The sequence below is a fragment of the Podarcis erhardii genome (assembly GCF_964252035.2).
Source record: "Podarcis erhardii genome assembly, chromosome: 13".
NCBI classification, from domain to species: Eukaryota; Metazoa; Chordata; class Lepidosauria; order Squamata; family Lacertidae; genus Podarcis; species Podarcis erhardii.
In genome coordinates this window covers 17,858,249-17,882,381 of record NC_138502.1, presented here as the reverse complement: position 1 = coordinate 17,882,381, position 24,133 = coordinate 17,858,249, and the positions used below count along the sequence as shown (strand labels likewise).

At 43.4% G+C, this 24,133-nt stretch overlaps 2 protein-coding genes across 8 annotated transcripts in view; one reads left to right on the top strand and one right to left on the bottom strand.

Annotated features, from left to right (window-relative positions):
* Positions 1-11,821, top strand: part of KMT5C (lysine methyltransferase 5C) — a 27,795-nt gene extending 15,974 nt beyond the window's left edge. For all 7 annotated transcript variants that reach the window (XM_081837412.1, XM_081837410.1, XM_081837408.1 and 4 more), the window contains 5 exons: positions 371-534; positions 2,667-2,686; positions 3,331-3,467; positions 4,013-4,197; positions 6,176-11,821. In XM_081837412.1, coding sequence (XP_081693538.1) covers positions 371-534; positions 2,667-2,686; positions 3,331-3,467; positions 4,013-4,197; positions 6,176-7,017 — 1,348 coding nt within the window. In that variant the 3' untranslated portion in view covers positions 7,018-11,821. The remainder of the gene's footprint in view (positions 1-370; positions 535-2,666; positions 2,687-3,330; positions 3,468-4,012; positions 4,198-6,175) is intronic.
* On the bottom strand, positions 11,358-24,133 carry LOC309327867 (T-cell-interacting, activating receptor on myeloid cells protein 1-like). Its single transcript, XM_081837459.1, has 7 exons — positions 23,792-24,133; positions 23,628-23,663; positions 21,920-22,210; positions 18,719-19,009; positions 16,947-17,060; positions 15,785-15,822; positions 11,358-13,898 (listed from the first exon to the last, which is right to left on the bottom strand). The coding sequence occupies exons 1-7, from the start codon at positions 23,952-23,954 to the stop codon at positions 13,740-13,742; spliced, it is 1,092 nt and encodes a 363-aa protein (XP_081693585.1). The 5' UTR covers positions 23,955-24,133; the 3' UTR covers positions 11,358-13,739.

Here is a 24,133-nt window from a genome sequence, read left to right as displayed (position 1 = left end):
AAATATGATTTATGAAACTTTTGTATTTTATTCTTTGTTCTTTTTTATTCTGTAAAATTAATAAAAATATTTAAAAAAAAAAAAATAAGAACTTTGCTTCAGGTTGAGAACAGAAATCGTGTGGCAGTGGGAGGCCCCATTAGCTAAAGTGGTGCTTCAGGTTAAGAAGAGTTTCAGGTTAAGAACGGACCTCCGGAACGAATTAAGTATGTAACCAGAGGTACCACTGCATTCCCAATCTATAATACAGGGAGGGAAATAATATTCAGTAAAGTGAACTTAAATTTGCCCACCATCCTCACCTACTGTACACTTATGGGGAGCATGACAGCTGATCTGTGATGCTTGTGTCTTTCTCCCTGCCTATAAGGAAAAAGAATGACAAACTGGAGCTCCTGGAGGGTTATATTACAGAGCTAACAGAGCCAGACGAGAGTCTCCTGCGGACTGGTGAAAATGACTTCAGCATCATGTATTCCACACGCAAACAGTGTGCCCAGCTATGGCTGGGGCCTGCAGCCTTCATTAATCATGGTATGTGGAAATGTGCAGCTGGTCCTGGCTCTGCCTCTGAATTGTTGTTCCATAGATCTTCTCATAACTTCTGCACCTCCCAGAGTTCTAGTGCCCTACAGCCCTTTGACTCCATCTCTGCATTAAGTTTTTCCATTAATTTTACTGTTCATGTGGGCATACAATGTAGACTATGAATTACCATAATCTATCTGATGTGGGTGGGGGAATGAGGAACCAGGACCCCTGCTGTATTAGCATTTCCCTACTTGGGGAACTTTTGCAGACTTCCAGTGCTTATTTACATTTTGTTTAGGCGACATGGCTGCTTTTCTGCTACTCTAATTATAATACCAAGGTCTCCATGGGTGTTATTGAAAGCAGTAAATAAATGTGCAAAGGTCCAAGTAGCTTCTACAGAAGAAATCCAGACATGGCGTAGTGTCATCCATTTAGATCCATCATAGTTGCTTTCCTGTGTGCATGAAACATACCATAACTGCTGGATGTGATTTATGTGCAGGTATAGCAGGTCCCAGATTAACACTAGAAAGTGCCTTTCAGTATGGAATGAAATTGCAACAAATTGTTTTTTTTAAATACTTTTACTGAAGAAAACAAACCAATGTATGTCCATAGAGTATCTCATTATAATGCAAATTAAAATATTGAATTCAAAGGTGTCCGTTTAACTGCGTAAATCAGAAAGAACAGATAATTAAATTCCTTCAGTTGAGTTTATCAAACTTCCATGTGTTTGTCTTGGAAGACAACACTTTTTGTTTCATAATTGTTTTTAAATTTTTCAATAAAGTTTGTAAAAGCAAACAAAAAACCCAATAACTTCAATCTTAGCAGCTTGTGGGACCCATCAGAAACCAATCCATAATAGAGAGGGTCAAATAAAGTTTCCAGTACTCATTCCGAGCTGCTTGTAAAAGGTTCCTTTTTCTTTTTCCAAATCTGGTGCATAATTTGATTTTTAGTATACACTTCCTAAGGATTCTGTCTATTTTGGCGAGTACAGGAAGAATGTAAGGAGGATGGGGAATGAGTACTAAGATAAGTGGGGTGTAGGAACAGGTTTGCTTAAGGTGTTATATGTATTTTTAATTAGCTTTCAAGTTGGTAGGATTTTTGTTGGAATTAATTGAAAAGTGAAGGAATTGGTCATTCCAGTGAACTCTAGGGTGCAATCAGTTGGTACATTCCATAGGAAACTGACTTACAGCAGTCAGACTATTTGATCATTGGTCCCAGCATTGTCTACTCTGACAACAGCTCTCCAGAGTTCTTCCCACCATCTACTACCTGGTCCTTCCAGCTGGAGGTACCAGGGACTGAACCTGGAACTTTCACTGAGCTATGTTAGGTCCCTTCATTAAAAGCCCAGTAAGAATTAGTTTTTTAGATTGCTTATTTTAGCACCCCATTTATGTGACCTTGAATGGAAACTTATTTCCCCTCCCCAAGAGTTATTAATGGCTGAAAAGCCTATCCTTTTCTGGACTTCAGGTAACTAAGATCATGTGATCACTGAAACAGGATTTAGCTCACTGCAGAAGGCAAGATAAATCCTACGCAGTGTACTTGAAAGTCTCCTCCCTCTCTGAAGCACACTGTTTTGTTCAGCTCCCCATTCCCTAGAGGCTTTGGGATTTCAGCAGGAGCAACAAGCTAGTCTTCACAACCTTAGGAGGCTAGAAAGCTTAGAAACTTGCCTTCAGAAAAAAGTGAGAGCGCTTATTGGGGTACTATGTTTAGACCCCACACCTGCCAGAGCATGATTTGAGGGCACACAATGCAGTCACCCTCCTGAAGCGAAGCAGCTTTCAATGTGACTGGTATATAGATTGGTGTCTGGCTGGGAACTTAATGAATGCTGCCGTGTTATTCCTTGACGGAAGGCTGGAAGGAGGTTAGGTTATTAGTGAAATGATAATTTACCCCAACTTGTAATTGCTTTGAGAGAAAGCAGGATGCATTGTTGAAAAGCAACAGCATACTTTTTCTCTTCTAGCCTGTTGCTGAGATGTAAATAGTGTCTGAACAAGTGGACTATCTTTATAACTTGTCTCTGCTTTTTTTTGGAAATCTCTCTCCACTACTGCCTATCCCCCATATAATTTGCCCCTCACTGTGGAACCTCTCAGACTGCAGGCCCAATTGTAAGGTAAGTCATTTTGGCTTATTGCTAGTAGAGGTGGCACTCCTTGTTTTAGATGCTGAGGCTTTGCATTTGGGACAAGCCACACAAACTCATTCCTAGAACTTATTTATTATTGTGGTGTGTGCTTTGGGTGTAGGATATGTTGGAAGAGGTTGAAAAAGGAAGCAAGTAATACCTTGTAAATATTTGGGAGAGGAAGGAAGCTGTATGACTTTAAAAAGTTCCCCCTGCTGAGTCCTGGCAGTTTCTCTCCTACTGGTTCTCCCACCCAGTTTCTCTTCTACTGCTTCTCAGGATGCTGAGTTTCAGCCATTGCTTCACCATCATAAAGGCTAGAAGCATGACCCTCATTCCCCATAGTTCAGGTCTAGAAAAAAATTAATTTCTTTGCCTCTTTTCATACTAGCGTGCTGTTTCTGAGAAGTGCCTAGAAGCCCAGTGTCAGGAATTTCTGTGTCTGCAAATAGAGTCTTGTGAAAATAAGAGCTGGGTCACTTGGGATTTCTGAGAGGGAGGGAAGAGGAGGAGTCTGCTAGTTGTCTCCCTCCACACCCCCCAGAGAGCATCCTGAACCTCTACATTTCTGTTTTTTTTCCCTGTTTCCTGCTGTTCCTTCCCCTTGTACATTGTTTGTCTCTGTACTGCAGTTTGTCCCAATGGATGGGAACACTGCCTGCGTCAAGGTGCTGCGGGACATTGAGCCAGATGATGAGATCACATGCTTCTATGGCGACGGCTTCTTTGGAGAGGACAATGAGTTGTGCGAATGCTACACTTGTGAAAGGTGAAGGCTGTGGGCAGTGAAGTCTTAAGGAATCTCAGCTGGGGAATGGGTGGTATTTCTAGTGGTCTGATAATATTACTGTGCCTGTGAGTTGCAGACTGCCCAACTGCTCAGGTACAGAGAAGCTCCATCCTCAAGGGATAGGAGCACCCCTGGGGTTGGTTGCTAGGTAGCACAGTTTGGATGGCAGCTATTTCCTCCTGGGCTGTCACATAACCTTTTAAAGAGCAACAGCAGCACCTAAGGATTGGGGGAGGATATTATACATACTCTTCCACAGGAGATCAGTGAATGATCTCATTTGTCACCTGTCCCTTTTTCCTTCCTCCTTCCATAAAAGCCTATAATGGTTGCTATGTCTTGATTTTCTCTTATTGTTGGTTTTCTTGTAAAACCAGGCTTCAAGGGTGTGTGTGTGTGTGTGTGTGGGTGTGTGTGCATTTATACACATACATACAAGCCAGAGTGAACTGCTTAGTAAATGCAGAGCTCCATTCTTGTGCAGTTACACACCTCACCCAATTATCAACTGTTTCCTCTTTCAGGAAGGGGGAAGGAGCCTACCGCCTCCTGAATCAAACACCTCCACAATCTACCTCAATCAATGATAACTATCTGCTCAGAGAGACAGATGGCCGTCTACAGCGGTGGAAACGTCCGTCATACAAGCTGGCCCGACTCAGTGTGAAAGTGGGATGCAAGGCCCGGCGCAGGAAAGCAAAAATACATGGTGAGATGTATAAGGGTTGACTTGCTGAAACAAGATTTTGTGGGTTGCAGTTCTGTAAGGTAACATGGGGCTTGAGCATCTGCTCAATGTAGCCTTGCAAAAGAGATGAGCCTGCTAGTTTGCACCCATTTTCTCCCTCCCACGCCTCATCAAATTCAGCACAAGAAAAATTACTCTAGTGCTATTACAGTGATCTGTGTGGTGAGGAAAAAAAGTAGCACTTTCCCCTGAGTTGAAGTGGGGTTAATAAATCTTCTTTGGTAGACACATGTTTCACATCCACACATTCTGTGAGTCTCATGAATTAGGGCCTTTAGACAGTGGCAGTAATGCATCTTAGTAGATTTACCCAGCAACTAAACATTCACACAAGTTTTTTTAAATGCGGTGTTTATTGAACACACACACACACGCACACACACACACAGAGGGAGAATCAAAATATACAGTTGCAACACTTCAATGGGGAACAGCTAATGATGTGTATATTTTGGTAGTGGGGAGTAGCTCAGCAACAATATACACTTTTTTTTTTGTTTGGGAGAATTAGCTACCGTATTTTTCACGCTCTTCTCCCCGCTGCCCGCCTGCAGACCAGGTCCGGGGACAGCAGGAAGACGCGCTGCGCCTCCCCGCTGTCCCCGGAGCTTGCGGGGCTGGCGGCCGGGAAAAGCACGCGTCTCCCCGCCGTCAGCCTCCAAACCACATCGGGAGACAGCGGGATGGCGGCGTTCCGCCTCCCCGCTGTCCCCCGACCTTGTGGGACTGGCGCTGCGGCTCTCCTGAAGCCTGGAGAGCGAGAGGGGTCAGTGCGCACCAACCCCTCTCGCTCTCCAGGCTTCAGCGAAAGCCTGCATTCGCCCCATAGGACGCACACACATTTCCCCTTCATTTTTGGAGGGGAAAAAGTGCGTCCTATAGGGCGAAAAATACGGTAAGTATTCATGACTAATCTAATACACACACACATGACATATATACAAGAAGGAGCAAGGATTCAGGGTGTAAGAGGAGGAGTGAGAAACTGGAGGGGTAGGTCTAAGGCAGTGTGGAGTTCTGAAAGAAAGGTGTGCTCAGCAATGTTTGGAAGAGGCGCACTAGCCTGCTCTTTCTCTCTGGGCCCACTTGTCAGAGCAGGCCTCAGTAATGCATAGGCAGGGAGTACCAGGAGGTGGCTTCTAAAACAGTCACACACACAGCATTGAAGATAGGAGGAGGGAGCAAATGTGGAGGCTACATTTTGTAGAGGAAAGATCTCCAGATTATAGTATATGTAGCAAGAAATAAATTTGCCAGCCTTGGTAGACAATCCTGAAGAAGTGGAACTGGGGCATATAGCTCCTGGATTAGGTAGGAAATAAAGGGACAAACAGACAAGCCAGAACCCTGAAAAGGGACTTCTGAGCAGCTGGCACCAGAATCTCTACTTCAGCAAGCAGGGATCCAGAGAAGCAGGAACCAGGAGAGACTTGAAAAAGCATTGAGCAGCTGCACCAAATAGGGAACCTGGGAGGCAGCAAAGGAAAAGCATGGGGAGATAACAGTCAGACCCTGGGCTCTGTGCAGGCAGCAAGAGTGATTTCAGCAAGTCAAGGTGACCGTGTAGTACCAGAAGTATCTGTGAAGCCTAGAGTTTATATACCCTCAAAAACGAGAGTTCCAAAGCAACTGCAATTCATGGATTTTGTTTTGCGGAGACAAGTGGTGACACTCACTCTTCAGCTAGTTTTAATTAATGATCACATTTTCAGAGGGGGCCCCTATTGTAATGATAGCTGATGGTATTGTATTGCCCAAACCCATGTACTGTGCATATGACTTGCAGCATCACCTCTACTGAGGTGTCCAATTTAACTCTTAAAGGTACTTTTCTCTTCAGGCAAAGGGTCCAGTGGCACCACTGCTTAAATAGGTGACAGCTTGGGTGGTGTGGTGGGGAGCATTGCTCTTAGGGCTGACCTCCCTTCTCTTCCTCCAGCTGCTCTCCGCAGATCCGCCTTTCGTTGGTACCTGAGGATACTAAAGCCTTTATGTATCCCCCTGCACAACTGCTTGGGCTGCACAGCTCATAGCTGCAAGCTCAGTAAGCAGCCACTGGTGCATCTACAACGCTGCCCTCCTTCCATGTTCCCTGCATCACATCTCCGCCGCTCTTCACGCAGGAAGAGCAGCCACTTTGAGACCCAGCAAAGCTTCTTCTTCACAAGGACGTACAATAGACCTGAGAGCCCGAGCTGGGCAGACCAGAGCAACTTGGTGGTGAATCTTGGCAAGAGAGTGCCCCTGCACTGGGAAGGCTTGCGCAGAGAAGCGGTGCGTGGGATTGGTGAGAGAGAGCCACATAGCAGCAACGGGGAGCTTAGCCAGGGGGCTGAGGAGCACCACACAGGAGATGTGAAGAACCCCGCTGAGATCATGGGGTCTCATGGATCAGGATCTGGAGAACTATACTCAGGGGACCAAGAGATCCTTGGCTCTACAGGCTCTTCCTCCTCCGGCCAGGTCTTATGCAGAACAAGGAGCATGACCCGACGCCAAACTTGGGATTTGCCCAAACCCCAAGTCTCACTATCAGCAGTAGACCCCAAACTTTCCCAGTATGCTCATGTCCGCTTGGAGAGCCCCCTCTTTAGAGGCAGGCAGTGCTGGCAGCAGCCCCCTCCAGACAAGGGGAAGGAGGAGTCGACAGAGGAGCATCCTCCTCCAAAGCATATTGTTTCCTTTCCCCCTTTTGTGCCACCCAAGCGGTTTCGACTGGTCGTAAGCCACGGCTCCATCAACCTTGAAGTGGCCTCCAGCTCCTGTGAGGAGTTATCTTGATCTGGATGGTCTCCAGGTCCTGCAAAGGCTCCCTCAGCTGCTTGCGGAAGCCTGATCCTTGATAAGCCAGTGCAAAACCTACCAACCAGAATTTGCCTGAAAGCATCTGTTGACTTTTTCATCTTTGTCCCAATCACCTTGTATGGGGGTGAGAAACCATCGCTTTTGTTCTGTTGTGATGCTCACAAAGGGCTCAAGGATATATCTGTGCTAACAACACCATCCTGTGTTCCATTTCCTCTCGTTCTAAAGCAGATTTACTTTCCGTTTTTCCTCCTTCCAGGGTGCTCCCTCCATCACACTTGTACTCTCACTTTCCTTTTTAGAAGCACCCTCCACAACCAGGCCAAACCTTGATCCATTACCCCTGAAACTTAAGCCATATAGCAGGCTGCATGGATGTCTGGGATTGACTCTCCCTGTCATCTTACCGTGGAACTCCGCTTGCTTTCTCCCAGGCTCCTTTCACCTTTTGACTCCAGGTATCCCAATGCTCTAGTTTGTAGCAGTTCAACCATGGAACCACATGGTGCTTTTGCTGTTTGTTGCCCCTAAGGAGGTTGTGAGGCTGGTGAGAGTGAAATGACTGGCGGGTAAAGGAAGCCTACATCTAATCAGGGAAGCCTCTTTAATTCTTTGTAAGAAAACCAGCAACCAGAAGTGCACATGCACATTCAACCCATGCCTATTCAGCCCATTTAGCCTGATGACTGCTGTTTGCTTAAACAAGTTTATCTAGGGAACTACTCTTTCTTCTCTCCTCTTTCTCACTTTCTACCCCCTCCCCCAAACTGCTTTTTAGGTGCCTACTGTTACAAGACATCCAATTTTCTAGTTTTTAAAGCTACTTTTGTATTAGTCAGGTCTGTCTTGTCTCTTCTCCCTGCTGGGGCTTTTCAATGAATGTGTACTGGGGCTTTTTACACTGTTACTGACCTTTAAGGTATTCATGTTTTTATACTTAGATATGGCTGAGGTTAAATGGGTTTTTTAGAATACCAGTGAGTTTGATAATTTTATGCAAATATTTCACACTGTAGTCAAGTGGTAGAGAATGAAATAATTGAACTTTCCTAGCTCTGATCAGAGGATTCCTTGGCTCAGGGGCATTGTGATAAAGGACCTTCCTTCTGTGAGGTGCTGGCTTGGACTGGATAAATGGTTCTTACTCCTCTGGTAGTGGTTGGGTTCAGTTCAAATGTCATTGCAGTACAGTAAATAGATCGTCTGTATTTTTGACCTGTGGTCCTGTCTGGCAGTTCTTGGGATTTCCAGCCTCTTTCTGAGCTACATTCAGCGGGGTACTTAGAAATCTAGTTGAAGATTAGCTGAAGATGAGAAGCCAACAGGTGGGCTGTATTGCAGCCAGTCTTTTTTGGAGAATTCTTGCTTCATTTTGCAGCCATTTTCATAGCAAGATTTGTGGTGTTGACTTTGGAAAATCCATAGCCAGGAATCAGCAGGACCTGCTTTAACTTTCTCTTTTCTCCCTTCTTTGTCAGTTTTGTTTCCAACTTGGTGCATTTCAGTCTTAATGCCTTTTCCATATAGCTTCTGAAAGAGATAGGTGTGCATCTGTGAGTCACTGCTGTTTAAGGCTGCAATTCTATGCACACTTGGGAGTAAGTCCTTTTAATTTGGTGAGAGTTCCTTCTAACTGTGGATAGGATCTGTCTTCTGGATGAGTTTTTGAGCTCTGAAACAGAGAAATCTGTTTTTAGAGCTGCTTCTAGAGTTTTGCTTGGTATCCGTGTTGGATATATATTATAATCCAGACCTTCTGTTTTTAATTGTTCTGCCAAGTACCAGTACTGATTTTTTTAAAAGTGATATTTAGGCATTTGTAGGTGAGAGTTTCAAAAGCACAACTGCAGCTAGAAGGAGCTGTAGCTGCTCATTATGTCACAATAAGGAAATTGTATTTATAGTGCAGGGATAATATTTTGAACTTGGTTGTGTGAGTGTGAGGACTTAGCTGTGGAGAAGGGTATTTTCCTTCACAACGAAAAGGCTGAAAATCCACAGACCTTCAGTCATGAGCATTTTCATTAATGGATCTGAGAGGGAGTCCATTATCTGTGTTGTGGAGAATGTTGGTAGATACTTGCAACTGCATATTCATGTGAAGGCATGATAATTTTGTTAAATAAACAAAAACATAAGAGAAACTTGCACAACTAGGTAATATAAACAACACTCTCTTTCATATACCCTCTTTATGCTGGTAATTTGAGCTGTTTCCACCATCATTCATCTTAATCTGCAAAGTTGCCTTTGTGCACATTCTCTGTTCCACTCAACTTGAACTTCACATATGTATATACAAAGTATAGCTGAAAAGTGTTGGTCTGTCAAAGCACACTGATAGTGTGTTGCTCATTAAAACAGTTGATATACAGCTGAAATTGCACATCTTTTCCTGCTCTCTCCAGTTCACTTTATGTATGTTAATACATATTTCAGACGTTTCCCCCCATAACTTCTCTAGTTGTTTAATACCAGTTTTGTTTGTTGTGGACAAACAATCCCAGTAACTACCTGCCTTCTCAGTAGTCACGCCCACCCTGTGGAACGTCCTTCTGTTAAATGTCAAGGAAATAAACAACTATCTGACTTTTAGGAGACATCTGAAGGCACCTCAGTCAGATGGGCAGCTAATAAATTATCATCATCATCCTTATCCTTATCCTTATCCTTATCCTTAATTGTTTAGGTACAGTGACTTGTGGTGCAAGTTATGTGGTTTATGGTGCTCATTTTGTGCTGATATGTGATTCTGTGCCAATAGTCTTGAACCAAATTTTCACGTTACTATGAGATAGTAATCTTCATGTTTGGAGAAAGAGTATGCTTCGTCAGAACAAACTACCAAACATTTACAGTAATAATATTGAGGAATATTACGAGGTGTGCATTTTCACTTGTATATCACTGTTTGTGCTAAAAGGTGATCTTTTTTCCTGTCCCCTGCAGCTGATTTTGGCCCTTGCTGCTGGGAGCGCCCATGCTTCCTTCCCTGTCTGCTACCCTTGTCAGTTTGTGTTGTTCCATGTTTGTTAATAGTAGCGGATTAGTACACAGCCTTTAGGTAGTACTGCTGGGGTGGGGTGGGGTGAGGTGGGGTGGGGTGGGGAAAGAGAACCGAAGGGGGTGAGATGATCAAGGGCTTTGTGTTAGGGAAAGGTTTGGGGTGGGAAGGGTGGATGTTGCTAGCCAGGACACTGAATGCTCCTGTTGAAGGACAGGCTGGGGCTCAGTTTTCACCTGTTGGTGCCTCATGTTTACCCATCTTTTAAGGTGGATTTACTCTTTAAGCTACCTCGCTTTGAGAGGGGGAGCATCAAGTCATCCCTTTAGGCTCTGTCTCTGATCTTCTTTGCTTTCAGTCCTGTGTCTGTTTAGTCTTTTCTCCATGGCTTTCACATGGGTGGAGGGTTGCTTGCCTTTAAACCTCAGAGTGGTGAACCCAGTTTTCTTTGACTCTTGCATCCCATCTTAAACAGCTTCTCTGTCTCATTCCCATAAAAAACTTTATCATAGCCAGAGCCCTTGTCATTCTGCCTCTGCATACTTCGCTCTCCACACACACCCCGACACACCCTTGTATGTTAGCATTGCTTCTTCCATCCTCTGTAAGGTTTATAACGCATGCTTTTGGCCTGGAGCCAATCTGTCGTCTTTTCAAAAGAAGACCCCACCTCCCCTAAAATTCTGCTCAGGGAGGTGTCAAGGCACCTTGACCCTTGCCAGGGATGGAGGATGAATAAACTGTGTGAACTGCCCTGAAATCTTTTGATGAAGGGCAGTATATAAATTTAATAAATAAACAAGCTAGGCACTGGGAAAGGTCTCTGGATGGCCGGGTTCCTCAGGGAGTAGTGGGGTGGAGGGCTTTAGAATATCACCATCTGCTCCAATATTTGCAGTTTTGAACTGCAGTGTGTCATTTATAGAACTTAACTCTTGTGGCAAGTTAGCTGCTAACTCCAGCTCAAAATCTCATTTATAAGGGAATGGATTGCTCATGCCATAGTATACAGCAACTAAAGTGAAGCATATGTCGCTGCTCTACCCGCCTCCTAATTTCCCCAGTGCTTTTTAGGGCTTTTCCAGCACTTGTTCGTTTACTTTAGGATTAGAGTTTTTTATAATGAACTTGGGCAAGTCTGGATTTTTTTTATTTTCACAGGAAAGAAGATGCTGGAGTGTATTCAACAGGGCTATATGTACTTTGCAATAAAACAAATATCTAGGCCAACATAAACCAAACTCTGAACCTGTATAAATTGTGAAGCTCCCGTTTTCCTACTGTTACTTTGTTTCTGTTTTGTTGGTCTGGACTGTGTACGGTCACTGGAAATTTTGAATAGGCTCCCTCCCACCCACTCCACCTTTCTGGCTTTTGATACTTCACATACTTTGAAACCTGTCACCACAGCCTTAAGGGCTAGAAACTTCCATGGAAGAGTTCAGCTTGGCTTGCACCCCGTCTCAGATTTGGCATGTGCAGGATGATGTTAGAACATGTACAGTCCTGGCTTAGGAACTGGGAGTGGGTGGGGGAGGAAGGGGGCCTTTTTAATAGTGCTGTATTGGAGAGGGTGGTTGGAGGGTGCTCGTGACTCCAGGAGTGGGAAGCTTGAGGCCTCAGGGTAGTTCCTATCCCCGTGATCAGGCCGGTATCCTGTAGGGGCGTGAAGGCAGAAACTTGTGGTTTTGTATTTTTCATGGTGTGTGTATGTGTGTATTAGGGGAGCATAATACTTTTTAAAATACTTGATTGGAATAAAGTATTTTAAAGCTATTCCTCTGTCTTGGTGATGTGGCACTTAGTGCATGAGCAGGTCAATTGCAAGATGAGATTGTAGTTGCATTTGCTGTTAACAGTTGTTTGCAGAGTATTGGATCATTTCAAAAGGCATGGTTCATTTGTCTTAAGCCTGGCATTCTCCAAGGGTAAGAATAAATAAATGCTTTTCTAAAAAATGGACTGGTTGATCAATGGAAGATCAATAAATGCTTTTAAAAAAACAGGAAAATGGACCCAGCAAACTAAGTTTGAATGGCAAGAACTAGCAGGTTTGGCATATTACTTCCCTACTTCCAGAAAACCCTGTAACTCTTAAGCACCTTTCAGTTTGTGGGCAACGGTACGCTGGTTACAAGCCCAACAACACCAGACTCTTCTGCATTCGAATGAAAGAGGGGGACAAGATAAAAATGGAAATGAGAAAAGCATCTTAAAATAAATTGCCAATCATCTCACCACTTGCATTATTACTCCGTAAAATTCTAAGAAGCTTGGACTCTAAAAGCTTGGACTTTTCCCTAGTTTATAGATATATGGTTGTTCTATGTGCAGCCAAGGAAGTATCTTCACCTGCCTAGCTCAGCTGTGAGCAACAGTTTCTTTTGGCAACTAAGGCTACTATATGAAGCAGTCCTTGATGACTTCTTAGCCCCAGGACATAGGAACTGTCATTTCAAGTTAGGAATAGCAGGGTGGAGAGAGGTAGTTGTCTGCAGCATCTAAACTGTCCCCTCCATTTGGCTATTTACCGCCAACTCTCCTAATTCAAGGAGGAGAGGGAGGGGAAAACAATGTCAGATGCTGCCTTTTGCATTGGTTGGGCTAGTTCTGTTTTTTAAATGCTTGGTTTGCAGACACCATATTTACATTTGATATGAGCTTCTTTGAGCGCTGCAGTTGAAAAGTGAAACATAAATCTTTGACATAGGTAAGTAAATAAATAGAAACCTAGTCCACTCCTAACATGGCTTATATTTTAACATTTGCTGGATCCAGGAGTTCAGGAGGCTTGATTCAATTCTAACACTTGCTGGATCCAGAGATTATAAGCTGTCTGGCACTCACAAACTCATAACAATGCAAATATTTCTGATGCCTTTTCAGCTTTCAGGTTTTAAATAAAATGCACACCTGTAATACAAACAGCCCTGTTATCCCAGAGTAGTCCAGTAGAGGGTGCCATTGGATCATTTGAAAAACTGTTTAGCTTTTCTTTGTTTCGTGTACAAAAGTACATCTGCTGCCAGAGAAGAGGTCTTCTGCACCAAAGCATCTTGTGATTTTTTTTTTTAACGACTGAAATTTGTAACCACACAATATGTGATTAGGAAAATGACAAGGCAGGTATTTTATATTGGATGCTACCTAAACTACAACAAAAACACACTAAATTAAGCACTTTTTTATTTGTATAAGAAAGAAATAGTCCATACTTATGAGACACAATAACTACCATGTATCTTGTGGCTCTGATTCAGTCTGGATAAGCGGAATTCCATTTTTGTGTGTTAATTTGGCTATGAAAAAGGTGGGTGTTCACTTTAAATGGAATTTGTGGGGAACTGGAATGGAATCCAGCTGCTGTAGGCTCTTTCTCTCAGCCCAACACCCATATGTGGATCTTTCTCTGCTTTTAAATAACATATACATATGTAATACAGTCGACTCTCAACTAACACATGGGTTACATTCCAGGGATAGAGCATAAAGTCAAAATTGCAGAGTCAAAAAACACTCTCTGACCACTGTAACAGATGTCACAGCTTTTGACCACTGGCTAGCTCCCCATGACACCTGACATCCACATTTGTGATTGTGTGGATAAAATAAGCAGCGCTTGTACACATGAAGCAGCCTTAACATGTTTGACCCCAGAACTCGGAGCATATGCAGCATCTCTGTGAAGTCTTGCCTACCGACCTACCCTGACTTTGTCATGGGCCAGTGTTGCATAGACACAAGGTTGGGGGACACTGGCAGGAGGAGCTGCTCGCTTGGTCCTTAGTGAGTTGTGGTTCAATACAGCGTAGGAGACTTCAGCAGGGTCTGCTTCTCGGTAAGGTTCTGGGGCCTACAGGATGGGTCAAAAAAAAGAGAAGAGATTAAGCTAGCAATCCAGGGGTAGATGATCTGTGCCCCTCCACATCATGCTGGACTACAACTTCCATCATCCTGACTATTGTCCATGGTGCTTAGGGCTATCAGAGGTTGGAGTCAGGCAGCATCAAAACAGGGACCCATTGCATATCCGTGATGTAATCGTAGATTAGGTTACAAGAGACTTCGTGCCACTGACCATTATTTATTTACTAGGAAAAAGTGCCTGGCATTGCCAGGGAATTCTTAGAAACAAACCAAAGATTTTTAAATCGACAATATAATTTGTTAGTTTTAAGGCTGAGTAGAGGCCCCAACCTGATCCAGGAAACATGTGATCCGGATCTAGCCCTGAATCAATATGTTGGGGGGGGGGGGAATGTTTAGGTTTTTGAAGAAGGGGGATGTGGAAATGAAACACTGCATGTCTTTTCTCCTTCCTCCCACCCACACTGGAACAAGAGGGTTCAGTCCTGCTGGGTGCCTGGTATCTCAGTGTTGATGAAATCTAATTTCTCCGGCTGAGGAACTGTCATGCCCAGTTTGGCAGTGATACCTCAAGGGGTGTCTGAATGCACAGAGTGCAGGCAGACAAACTATTTTCCAAAATGCATAGTAGATTGAGCACAGCCACAAAGGCAGCTTTGAAATTTAATATTAGAAATCAGGCTGAGTGAGACACGAGCCCAGCCTTCTACCATAGCTGTCAAGTGTCCCTTATTTGAAGGGACAGTCCCTTATTCCAGCGCCATGTCCCGCTGCTGTCCCTTATTGATGGATGGCCCTTAAATCAGTGTTTCCCAACCTTGGGCCTCCAGCTGTTTTTGGACTACAACTCCCATCATCCCTGGCTAGCAAGACCAGTGGTCAGGGATGATGGGAATTGTAGTTCAAAAACAGCTGGAGGCCCAAGGTTGGGAAACACTGCCTTAAATGATGTCCCTTAAATTTCAAAGGAAGCAGCTCCTCTCCCTCCCTCCCTGCTGGCCAGGGAGGAGGGAGGCTCCAACTATGTTGGTCACCCAATAAGAAGTCTAATAACGACTGGGGGGTGGAGCTTGCATGCCTTGTGTGTGGCTAGTTAATGCAAGCTGAGGGGGGGGGGGTTGAATGCTGGACACCATTTTGTTGCACATGCTGCTGCAAACTTTGCAGTGCAAAGCCAGGCCGGGGAGCCATCTTAAGTTGAGGCTGCATAGGCCTTGTGGTGCATGTGATTCAGATTCTATTCAGTTGAACCTCTGGTTACAAAGTTGGTTGGACAGTGTTCTCGAAGCTACCAGCATGAGTTTGACCAGACTGCAGGAGGACGAGTGCCTGGAACAGGTGAGGCTGCAGGTCCCTTATTTTCAAGGCTGCTGGTCCCTTATTTTCAAATCTGTAAGTTGACAGCTATGCCTTCTACAGCCCGTCCTTCAAATGCTTTGAACCACAACTCCCATCAACCAGATATTGGCTATGTTGACTGGGGTCTGTGGGAGTTGTAGTTCAAAATAACTGGAAGGCTAGAGGCTGCAGAAGGTGTTTCCCATGTCTATTTCATGAGTTGGCGCTGGATAATTAAGAATGTGACGGCTCTGCTGAATCAGACCAAAAGTCCATCTAGTCTAGCATCCTGCCTCCACCAGTTGCCCATCAAATGCCCACAAGGAGAATGAGCACAATAGCCCTTTCCCACATAGGATACTGATGTTTTTACTGTACCCTGGCATTGCTTGGCCATGAAACATGGGCTATTAAAATATTTCTAAATACTGCATATAAAAAATGGAGACATATGCTTTTCTAATAATAGAGTTGGGATTTAACAGGAAGTTCACAATCATGATAAAGGTGTTTGTTCATAGGAATTTTTCTTACCGTGTTCATTCTTTGAGGCATTTCATTGGCAGTGGAACCTGTAGATCACATAGATAATTATGAAATTATCTGCCTTGTCAATTTCAAATTAGAACTAGCAATACTGATCATTCCCCGCCTCGTCCCCCAAAATGTTAAACTTCCTGTTAGTGGAGGGAGCTTCTTGGGCCATAATTACTCTCCAAGATTACCAGTGAGGAATGCTAGAAATTTTATGAAATGGAAGGTAATCCGCCCCGCCTCCCATGGAAAAATAAATTCCACAGCTATATTTCCCTGCAGCAATTTTCCATTTCTAGAAATGAATTTGTTTCATTAAAAAATTAACAAAAACTAAAAATAAATAAATAAAAGCCAAGTCATATAACGCATGGGTACAATATAAATCTATTTGGGCAACAGGAATGGATTCAATGCCAGTCAACTATTAAAGTCAAAGTTTGCAATTAAACTTTCTTCAGGTGACTATACCCAGGAAGCACGTATCATTAAGCATTCTGATCTATCATGCTGAAATCTGACTTGAATCTCAATAATGTAAGGGAAGTGTATGCTACTGAGTTATATAGACTTGAAAAAATTTACTGATGTGCCAGTAAAATAACTTTGAGTAGGGAAGGACTGTTGCTTAGTAGAAAAACACAGAGTTACATATTACAGCTTAGCCTCCACACATTCACACTTTCTGTCTTTCAGCCTTCCGGGCACTAGGGGGCAGTGCCTGTCTCATTTAGATTAGTGAGAAGGATGTTACAGAATGGCATGTTGGCTAACAGCTGCTTTCACCATGAGTTGAAAGTGCACAATTTGGCAAGAGAGGGCAAGTTTTACATTTATGCGGAAGCATGCATAGGATTAGTCTTTGCAACAGGTTGGTTTCATTTCAAATTGAATTGAATTAGAATTGACTAATCTAGTAACGACCGAATGGTTACTTAGTTTTGTTTCAGTTTAAACGTGCGCAGGATTGCACTTTGCACTGTAAAGCAAGTGCTGTAAAAGCTCTAGAATTAAAATTCTACATTTAAACTTTATTTGCAAGTGTAACGACACCCCCACCCCGCTTTAAAGAAGACTCTTCTTTTATATGGGGCCAAAAACACACAACATTGATGTGCAACTCAAGGTAGCAAAAATTTCCTGCATTCAGAGGTCCACTCACCTTTTCTTCTTTTCCTGTACAGTACAAAGATAAGCAGGAGGAGGAGGAGGAGGAGGAGGAGAAGGCCTGCTGCAATGCTGGCCCATATTATTGTCTTGGATTTCTCAGGCATATCTGCAAAATAATTCATGTCTTGAGTGCCAGCACTGCAGATGTTTTAACTTAGCACCTGCAGGCCGTGTCAGAAGCTGAAACAAACCTGCTGTCATAGAATCATAGAACTGCAGAGTTGGAATGGGCCCTGTGGGACATGTCAGCATCGCCCTTGAGCCAGTGTACCAACTGGACTCATGCACTACAGCCCCGACTGGGCTAGGCGAGCTGGGTAGCACTGCCAGAGACCTCCTTTCCCACAGGAACAGGTCACAGTGCTGTGGACTCACAGCTTGGAGCTGAGAGCACCGGATTCACTGTCTCAATAATACAGTCGTTGCGCAGCAGCGTTTTGCAGAGTCTTGCAGAGTATAAACCACTCGGAGAGCAGCTCTGTAAAATATCCTCCTTTATTCTATAACTACAGCTATGATACAAACTATATACAGAGCTAAATATTCTGAGCATAAATCAATGCTATACTCTGAGTGCCTGCAGCTGCTCTTAGCAGCAATCTTATCTATAAACACGATCTCTTGCACTCTCTCTCCGACACACTGACTGACTCTCTCTCACACACAGACTAAACTCACTTGACTAATTAAGTAGAGAGCAGTACATTGCTCCTCCTCTCTGTAGAGTCAGCAGAGACCTCAGGAGATTCTTGGATATGGGAGGGGTGAAATCTCCTCAGGACATCTAGTCCAACCCATGCAGGGGCCACCAACCTTTTTGGGCACAAATAAGAGAAACTGGCATGGGCAGCTCACAACCAAGCACACACTGCAACCTATTCTACTGGACACAGCTTTTGGAAGCCTAATTTCAATGGAGGGTGGAAAGGGATACTGCAAGCACCGTGCTGCTGACCCCTCATCTACAGGTAAAACTCGGAAAATTAGAATATCGCGGAAAAGTTCGTTTATTTCAGTAATTCAACCTAAAAGGTGAAACTAATATATGAGATAGACTCATGACATGCAAAGCGAGATATGTCAAGCCTTTATTTGCTATAATTGTGATGATCATGGCGTATAGCTGATGAAGACCCCAAATTAACAATCTCAGAAAATTAGAATATTAAATGAAATCAGCAAAATAAGGATTGCAAATAGAGCTATATTGGACCTCTGAGAAGTAGAAGCATGCATATGTACTCAGTACTTGGTTTGGGCCCCTTTTGCATCAGGCAAGTTTGCTGGCCAATCAAGCACAGTAATTTTCTGAGATTCTTAATATTATTGATATTCTAATTTTCCAAGTTTCACCTGTACTGCCACAAGCCTCCCCCAACTTCGTACATTTGATTCCAGCTCCCATCATCCATGGCCATGCTGGTCACCAGTACTGAGCCAAAAGGACCAGTAATCTGACAATCAACTTTGTTTGGCTATCTCTTCTCAGGCAGAGCAAGGCCCTGAGAGTCTTTCTCCCGGTCAAGCTGGGACACTCTGTGCAACTAACATGGGATGCAAACGATAATAATGCCCTTTCAAACGCAATCCTGTTTCATTTCTGATCCTGCTTTTAGAGAAGTGGTGCAGATGGAGGCTAAGAAGCTGGTTCCCCTCCTTCCTTGCAGTGTGAGTCTCAGGCCCCTTGAAGCTCCTGCCTCCTCCACAACAGGGAGCGAGACTTGGATGGCAGGGGAAAGACAAGTACCAAACCAATCTTCTCACCTCTTACAACCAGCTCCGTGGCATTACTTGTCTCTGACCAGGCAAAGGGATTTCCCCGGCGGTGATATTGGCAGGTGTAGTTTCCTTCGTCTTCCAACCCCACGTTGAAGAAAGGGAACTCAGTTCTGTTTCTCTCTGACTCCGTCACCTGCGATGTTATCAGTTCCCCGGATTTGTAGAGGGAGAAGTTCAGACCCTCTTCTGGCCCCTGGCACTCGATGGTGATATTCTGTCCTGGGGAAATACGTTCGTCGGGTAGCACTTTGATGGAGGGTTTGGACAGGCTGGGATCTGGGTGCAAATTAAACACTGTGAGAATGGTATGGAGGGAAGTGGCTTAATATTCTTCCCCTGCACTCTGCTGCTTTTGATCAGATCAGCAGAAATATCTGCAAACTAGAACTATGTCCTTTTAAAATGTGGCTCTTTTGGGGGGTGGGTGGGGGTTATTTGGGTTACTGTCTTTATTTTGATTTTATATGTGGTGATCTTTTTCTGTGAACCGCCCTGAGACCTCTGGGTATAGGGCAGTATATAAATTCAGTAAACAAACAAACAAACAAAACAAACTGACTTTTAACACATAATTAAAAAATGCTTAGAATGGCTCTTTGCTTATGAAAAAAGGTTGTACGTAGGGACTGCTACTGTTTTGTCTTTAATTAAAAATGTCTAGAGCAGTTGTAGAGAATTATTGGTCCTCCAGATGTTACGGACCTACATGCCATTGGCTACACTTGCTAGGACCCAGTAACATCTGGAAGGACAAAGGTTCCTTCCTAGTCTGCATCTATCTATCTATCTATCTATCTATCTATCTATCTATCTATCTATCATCTATATCTATCATCTATCATTATCTATCTATCATCTATCTATCTATCTATCTATCTATCTATCATTATCTATCTATCTATCTATCATCTATCTATCTATCATCTATCTATCTATCTATCTATCTATCTATCTATCTATCTAATCTATCTATCATCTATCTATCATCTATCTATCTATCTAATCTATCTATCATCTATCTATCTATCATCTATCATCTATCTATTTATCATCTATCCAAAGTAATAATCATAAATAAATAAGAATAAAAATGTGCACCCCACCACCGAGACCATTCCATTGTAACTATCCAACCTCCCAAAATTTCATCACCTCTTAAGATGGTTTGACCCCTTTCTGTTTTAACACGACAACTTCTACAAACACCTTCCTGCAGCTTTCTTCAGAAGTTTCCAAGAGCCATGCACACCACACTCCCTTCTTCAATCCCAGCCAATCTGGAATATTTGATTCTATGCAAATTCTCCACTGGATGTACAGATGTTGAAAACGCAGAACACTCCCATTTCAGACCCTTTTGTTACAATAGGTGGATGTATTTTGAACCTTACTTATTCTGTTAATGCGTCGGCTGTCACTGAAATCTGAGCACAGTTCAACAAAGGTTGTTTTGTAGCAATATCTACATTGGTAGAGACCCCCTTGGAATTCTTGGACATTGTCAAAGCCAAACACAGCCTCCTTTGTTGCTGTTTTCTCTGTCAGTTTTCTCTGCTGCCTATCTGCACCCACTTGTATATACAAAGAGAACAGCCTTGGTAAGTTGTCTTCTGAACCGGAGGCTTTTCTCTTGGGCATGGTAGGCCAAATGATTCCAAAGAAAGATAGAACATTTTTTATGTATGCAACAACAGCAGCAAGAATTCTCTTGGCAAAGTATTGGAAGACTAAAGAACTACCTACTCTGGAAGAATGGCAGACCAAGGTGACTGAATTTATGGGACTGGCAGAGATGACCGGCAGAATTCGTGACCAGAGGAGAGAGACAGTGGAAGAGGACTGGGAAAAATTTAAAATTTATCTTAAAAATTGTTGTAAAATTTCGGAATGTTAAGATGTCAAGGGATTTGATATAAAGAATTACAGCTGTAAAAATTTAAGCTTAAGAAAATTTTAAAGAGAATTAAATATAAAAATTGGATGAAGGATTGCTAAAAAATTTTAAAACAAGGATGCAGTGAAGGGGAGGTATGGGGAAGTCGTGTTATGTTTGTTTGTTTTTTGTTTGTGTTGTAAAATTAATAAAAATCATTTTTTTTTAAAAAAAAGGTAAGTTGTCTTCTGCCTTGCAGCTGATTTTGACATTCCCCTTTTCGGCAAGCATTTCAGCTGAATTCACTGCGATGGAAGGCTTGGGATGCAGTTTTCCTGCACATGGAGGAGAACAAGGGTGAGATTTGAAAGATGCAGTTCAGCCTTCTCAAATCAGTCCCAGGCAACAGTCTGTCATATGGGAGAGGTTTGCATGTTCTGGGAGAATGTAAAATACCGAGGATGTTTAATCCCGAGGGTAAATGTTCATAAGATCTTGATGCTTCTAAGTTTTTTGTTTACAACTTCAGTTTAGAGATGGGTGACCTGGCACCTTCCACACACCTACAACACCCATCATTGGCCAGGTTAGGTGGGAGACGGGTTCCTGAGAAGAGTTACTGTTTGCTGCAGTTCAGTGTGGCAGATCCAGGAAATCTTATAAGCTGAGTTACTGTACTTTTCTGTTGCCTATTTCAATGAACGCTGTAGAAAGAGTTAAGAACCAAGTATTTGGGATCATTGGTCTCATATGCATCTACACTGAATATCATGTGTATCTAACTGTGTGATTGTAATTTTTATTTAAGACTCACAGTGCTTTTTCCTGGAGGTACTTAAAGGCATGCAGTACTGGCACCTTTTTGCCCCCTCAAAGAAAAGCACTGGTTAAGAGATTTTGTTGAATTTATGGCATTTCTGTTGAATTTATGGCAATATCTAGTACTAGTGGAGAACTCTTGATAACAACAACAACAATATATTTTTATATCCCGCCCATCTGGCTAGGTTTCCACTCTGGGCAGCTCCCAACAGAATATTAAAGACACATTAAAACATCAAACATTAAAAACTTCCCAAAACAGGGCTGCCTTCAGCTATCTTCTAAAAGTCAGATAGCTGTTTAAGTCTCTTCCCAGCTGCTTCTGCTGTTCTTAAAGTCATGATCTGGAAAAGGCTGCTAGGGCTGGAGGGAGCGACGAGGCAGGTGGGAAAAGCCATTGCCTGATGGCCAGCAAAATGTCTCTCTCTCCCCCCCCTCCCCTTACATGTCAGTTGTGAAAATAGCATAAAAAGGCTAAGCCAGGCTCTCACCTTTTATGAAGACTTGGACAGGATCACTACGATGTGAGCACCGTCGATCATACCTTAAGCAATAGCTACACGTATAGGTTCCGCCATCTGAAGCTCTTGCATAGGCAGTCTGAAATACAGCTGCACCCCACTCCCTCTTCCAATTGGCTGGACCAGTAATTCGTGAATCTTTGTGAAGATAGTAGAATGCATCTTGATGGTAATTACTTGAACACCGTAAGATGATATTTCCCCCCAGGCTGACCACATTTGTGGGAGCCACTGAGATGGAAGGTTTAGTGTAAAGTTGTCCTGGACCGAAACAGGAGAACAAAGGTGAGATTTGGAAGATGGATCACCAAAGAGGAAGACAAAAGAAAGCCCTGACTTTACCACATGCTAATTTGTATGTAAAGATCCACATTTATAAATAATTACTAATTTTTAAATGAAAATGCGGATTAGGAAGATGGAGCATCTACAAAAGTCTCACCAAAGAGGAGGATTAAAAGAAGGCCCTGACTTTACCACATTTGAGAACCAAGGTATGACAGTAATTACTAATTTTTAAATGAAAATGCATTATTTCCACCCTAGTGGGGAAGACTGGGGTCAGGTGAGCTGTGTGTCTGCTCATTCCACTGTTCAGCTGCTCATGGTGGGTGGGCAACTTCAAGACCCCCTCCTGCTTTCCTTTCCTATGGTTTTTAAAACTGAACTTGGACAGCTTTTCAAAGAGAGGACCGTCCTCTGTAATGGCCACCTCACTGGCCTATCAGAATGAGTTGGTAGAAGGCACTCTCTTCTACTGCAGCTACTTGAGCTTTGTCATGCAAGTTCCCCCAGGAGCCAACCAGATGTCTGTGGGAAGTCCAAGAGCAGGACTGAGAGCAGCAGAGCATTCGCCACACTTGCGATTCTTAGCAACTGTTCTTCAGAGGTATCCTGCCTCTGGCCGTGCAGGGAGAAGGTTGCCATCATGTCTAGTTGCTCAGCCTAAGGTTACACTGGGGGAATTGCATTTTGTGTGTAGATTGTCTACAGGCAAAGGAATAGGGATGGGGTTCATACCATGGATAATATGGATTGATATAAAATATAGATTATGAAATAATATGCAGTTGTAAATGTTGACAATAGGACTCATGGAGGGGGTGGGGAGAAGTCTCGAGATTCAGAGTAGCCAAAGGTGATCCATTCCGGAAGACCGCTCGACTTCCGAAATGTTTGACAACCGGTGCGCAATTGCCAGTTGGCAAAATCCATTGAAAAAATGGGAGAAACACGCCTCGGAAGCTGTTCGACTTCTGAGGTGTGTTTGAAAACGGAACCATTCACTTCCAGGTTGTCGTTTGAAAGCCGAAACATTCAATTTCCAAAGCGTTCAACAGCTGAGGTTCCACTGTACAGTTTATCAATATGCATTTGGATTGTTACAAATTTTTTTTTGTATATTTAAAAAAATATTTTTTTAAAAAAATACCTAATTGAAAAATCAATAGATATACATTTTGACCAAAAGAGAGAGAGAAAGAAATAGGGATGGGATGTTCCTGTACCTTTAATATTTGTATAGATCAGAGAACATTTGGTAGGCCTCTATGGTTAACATGGAGATGTTTGGAAATTGGATTTGGTTGTGGGGGAAATCATTGCAGTTTGCTCCCATTCTGCTCCCATCCATCTCCCCCTGGCCCCATGTTCATATTTATCACCCGAAGAGACTCACCCCCAGAGATCTGCCACTGTCCAGCTAGCAGGAATCCTGGAAAGGAGATGATTGCATTAGCAGCAATGTAGCTGAGCAGCAGGAACCACAACTGGGTCTCCGGTCCTTCCACCCGGCCGTTGCACAACCCCCAGTCCCTTCACCCTTTGATCTGAGATACCAACCGATAAAGAGGATGTTGAAAGAGAGCCTCATGATGAAAGAGCACCCAGCCCTGTAGTCCAGTGTCCTGTGTCCCCCAAGATGTGTGCTGTCCCCGGAATGAAGATCTTGGAGGGAGGCTGCAACATGGCTCTGCAACACTGTTCTTCCCTTTGATGTACACATACTCTGTGATGCACAGTTGAGCAGCGCTGGAAGTGCCTCGCAAGCCACTTCCCTTTTTTTCCTACCACACTGCAGTCATATTCTGCAAAATCAGCTTGGAGGAGATCATGTGCTTTCATATATACTTGCAATATTGGAAGGGACCACTCGGGTCATCTAGTCCAACCCCTTGCAATGAA

Coding starts and splice junctions, on each gene's coding strand:
- LOC309327867 (XM_081837459.1), bottom strand. CDS start 23,954: ATGTGTACATCAAAGGGAAGAACAGTGTTGCAGAGCCATGTTGCAGCC. Junction 23,664..23,791: donor TTTCAACATCCTCTTTATCG/GTTGGTATCTCA, acceptor TCTCCTTTCCAG/GATTCCTGCTAGCTGGACAG. Junction 13,899..15,784: donor TGCCTCAAAGAATGAACACG/GTAAGAAAAATT, acceptor CCCATCCTGTAG/GCCCCAGAACCTTACCGAGA.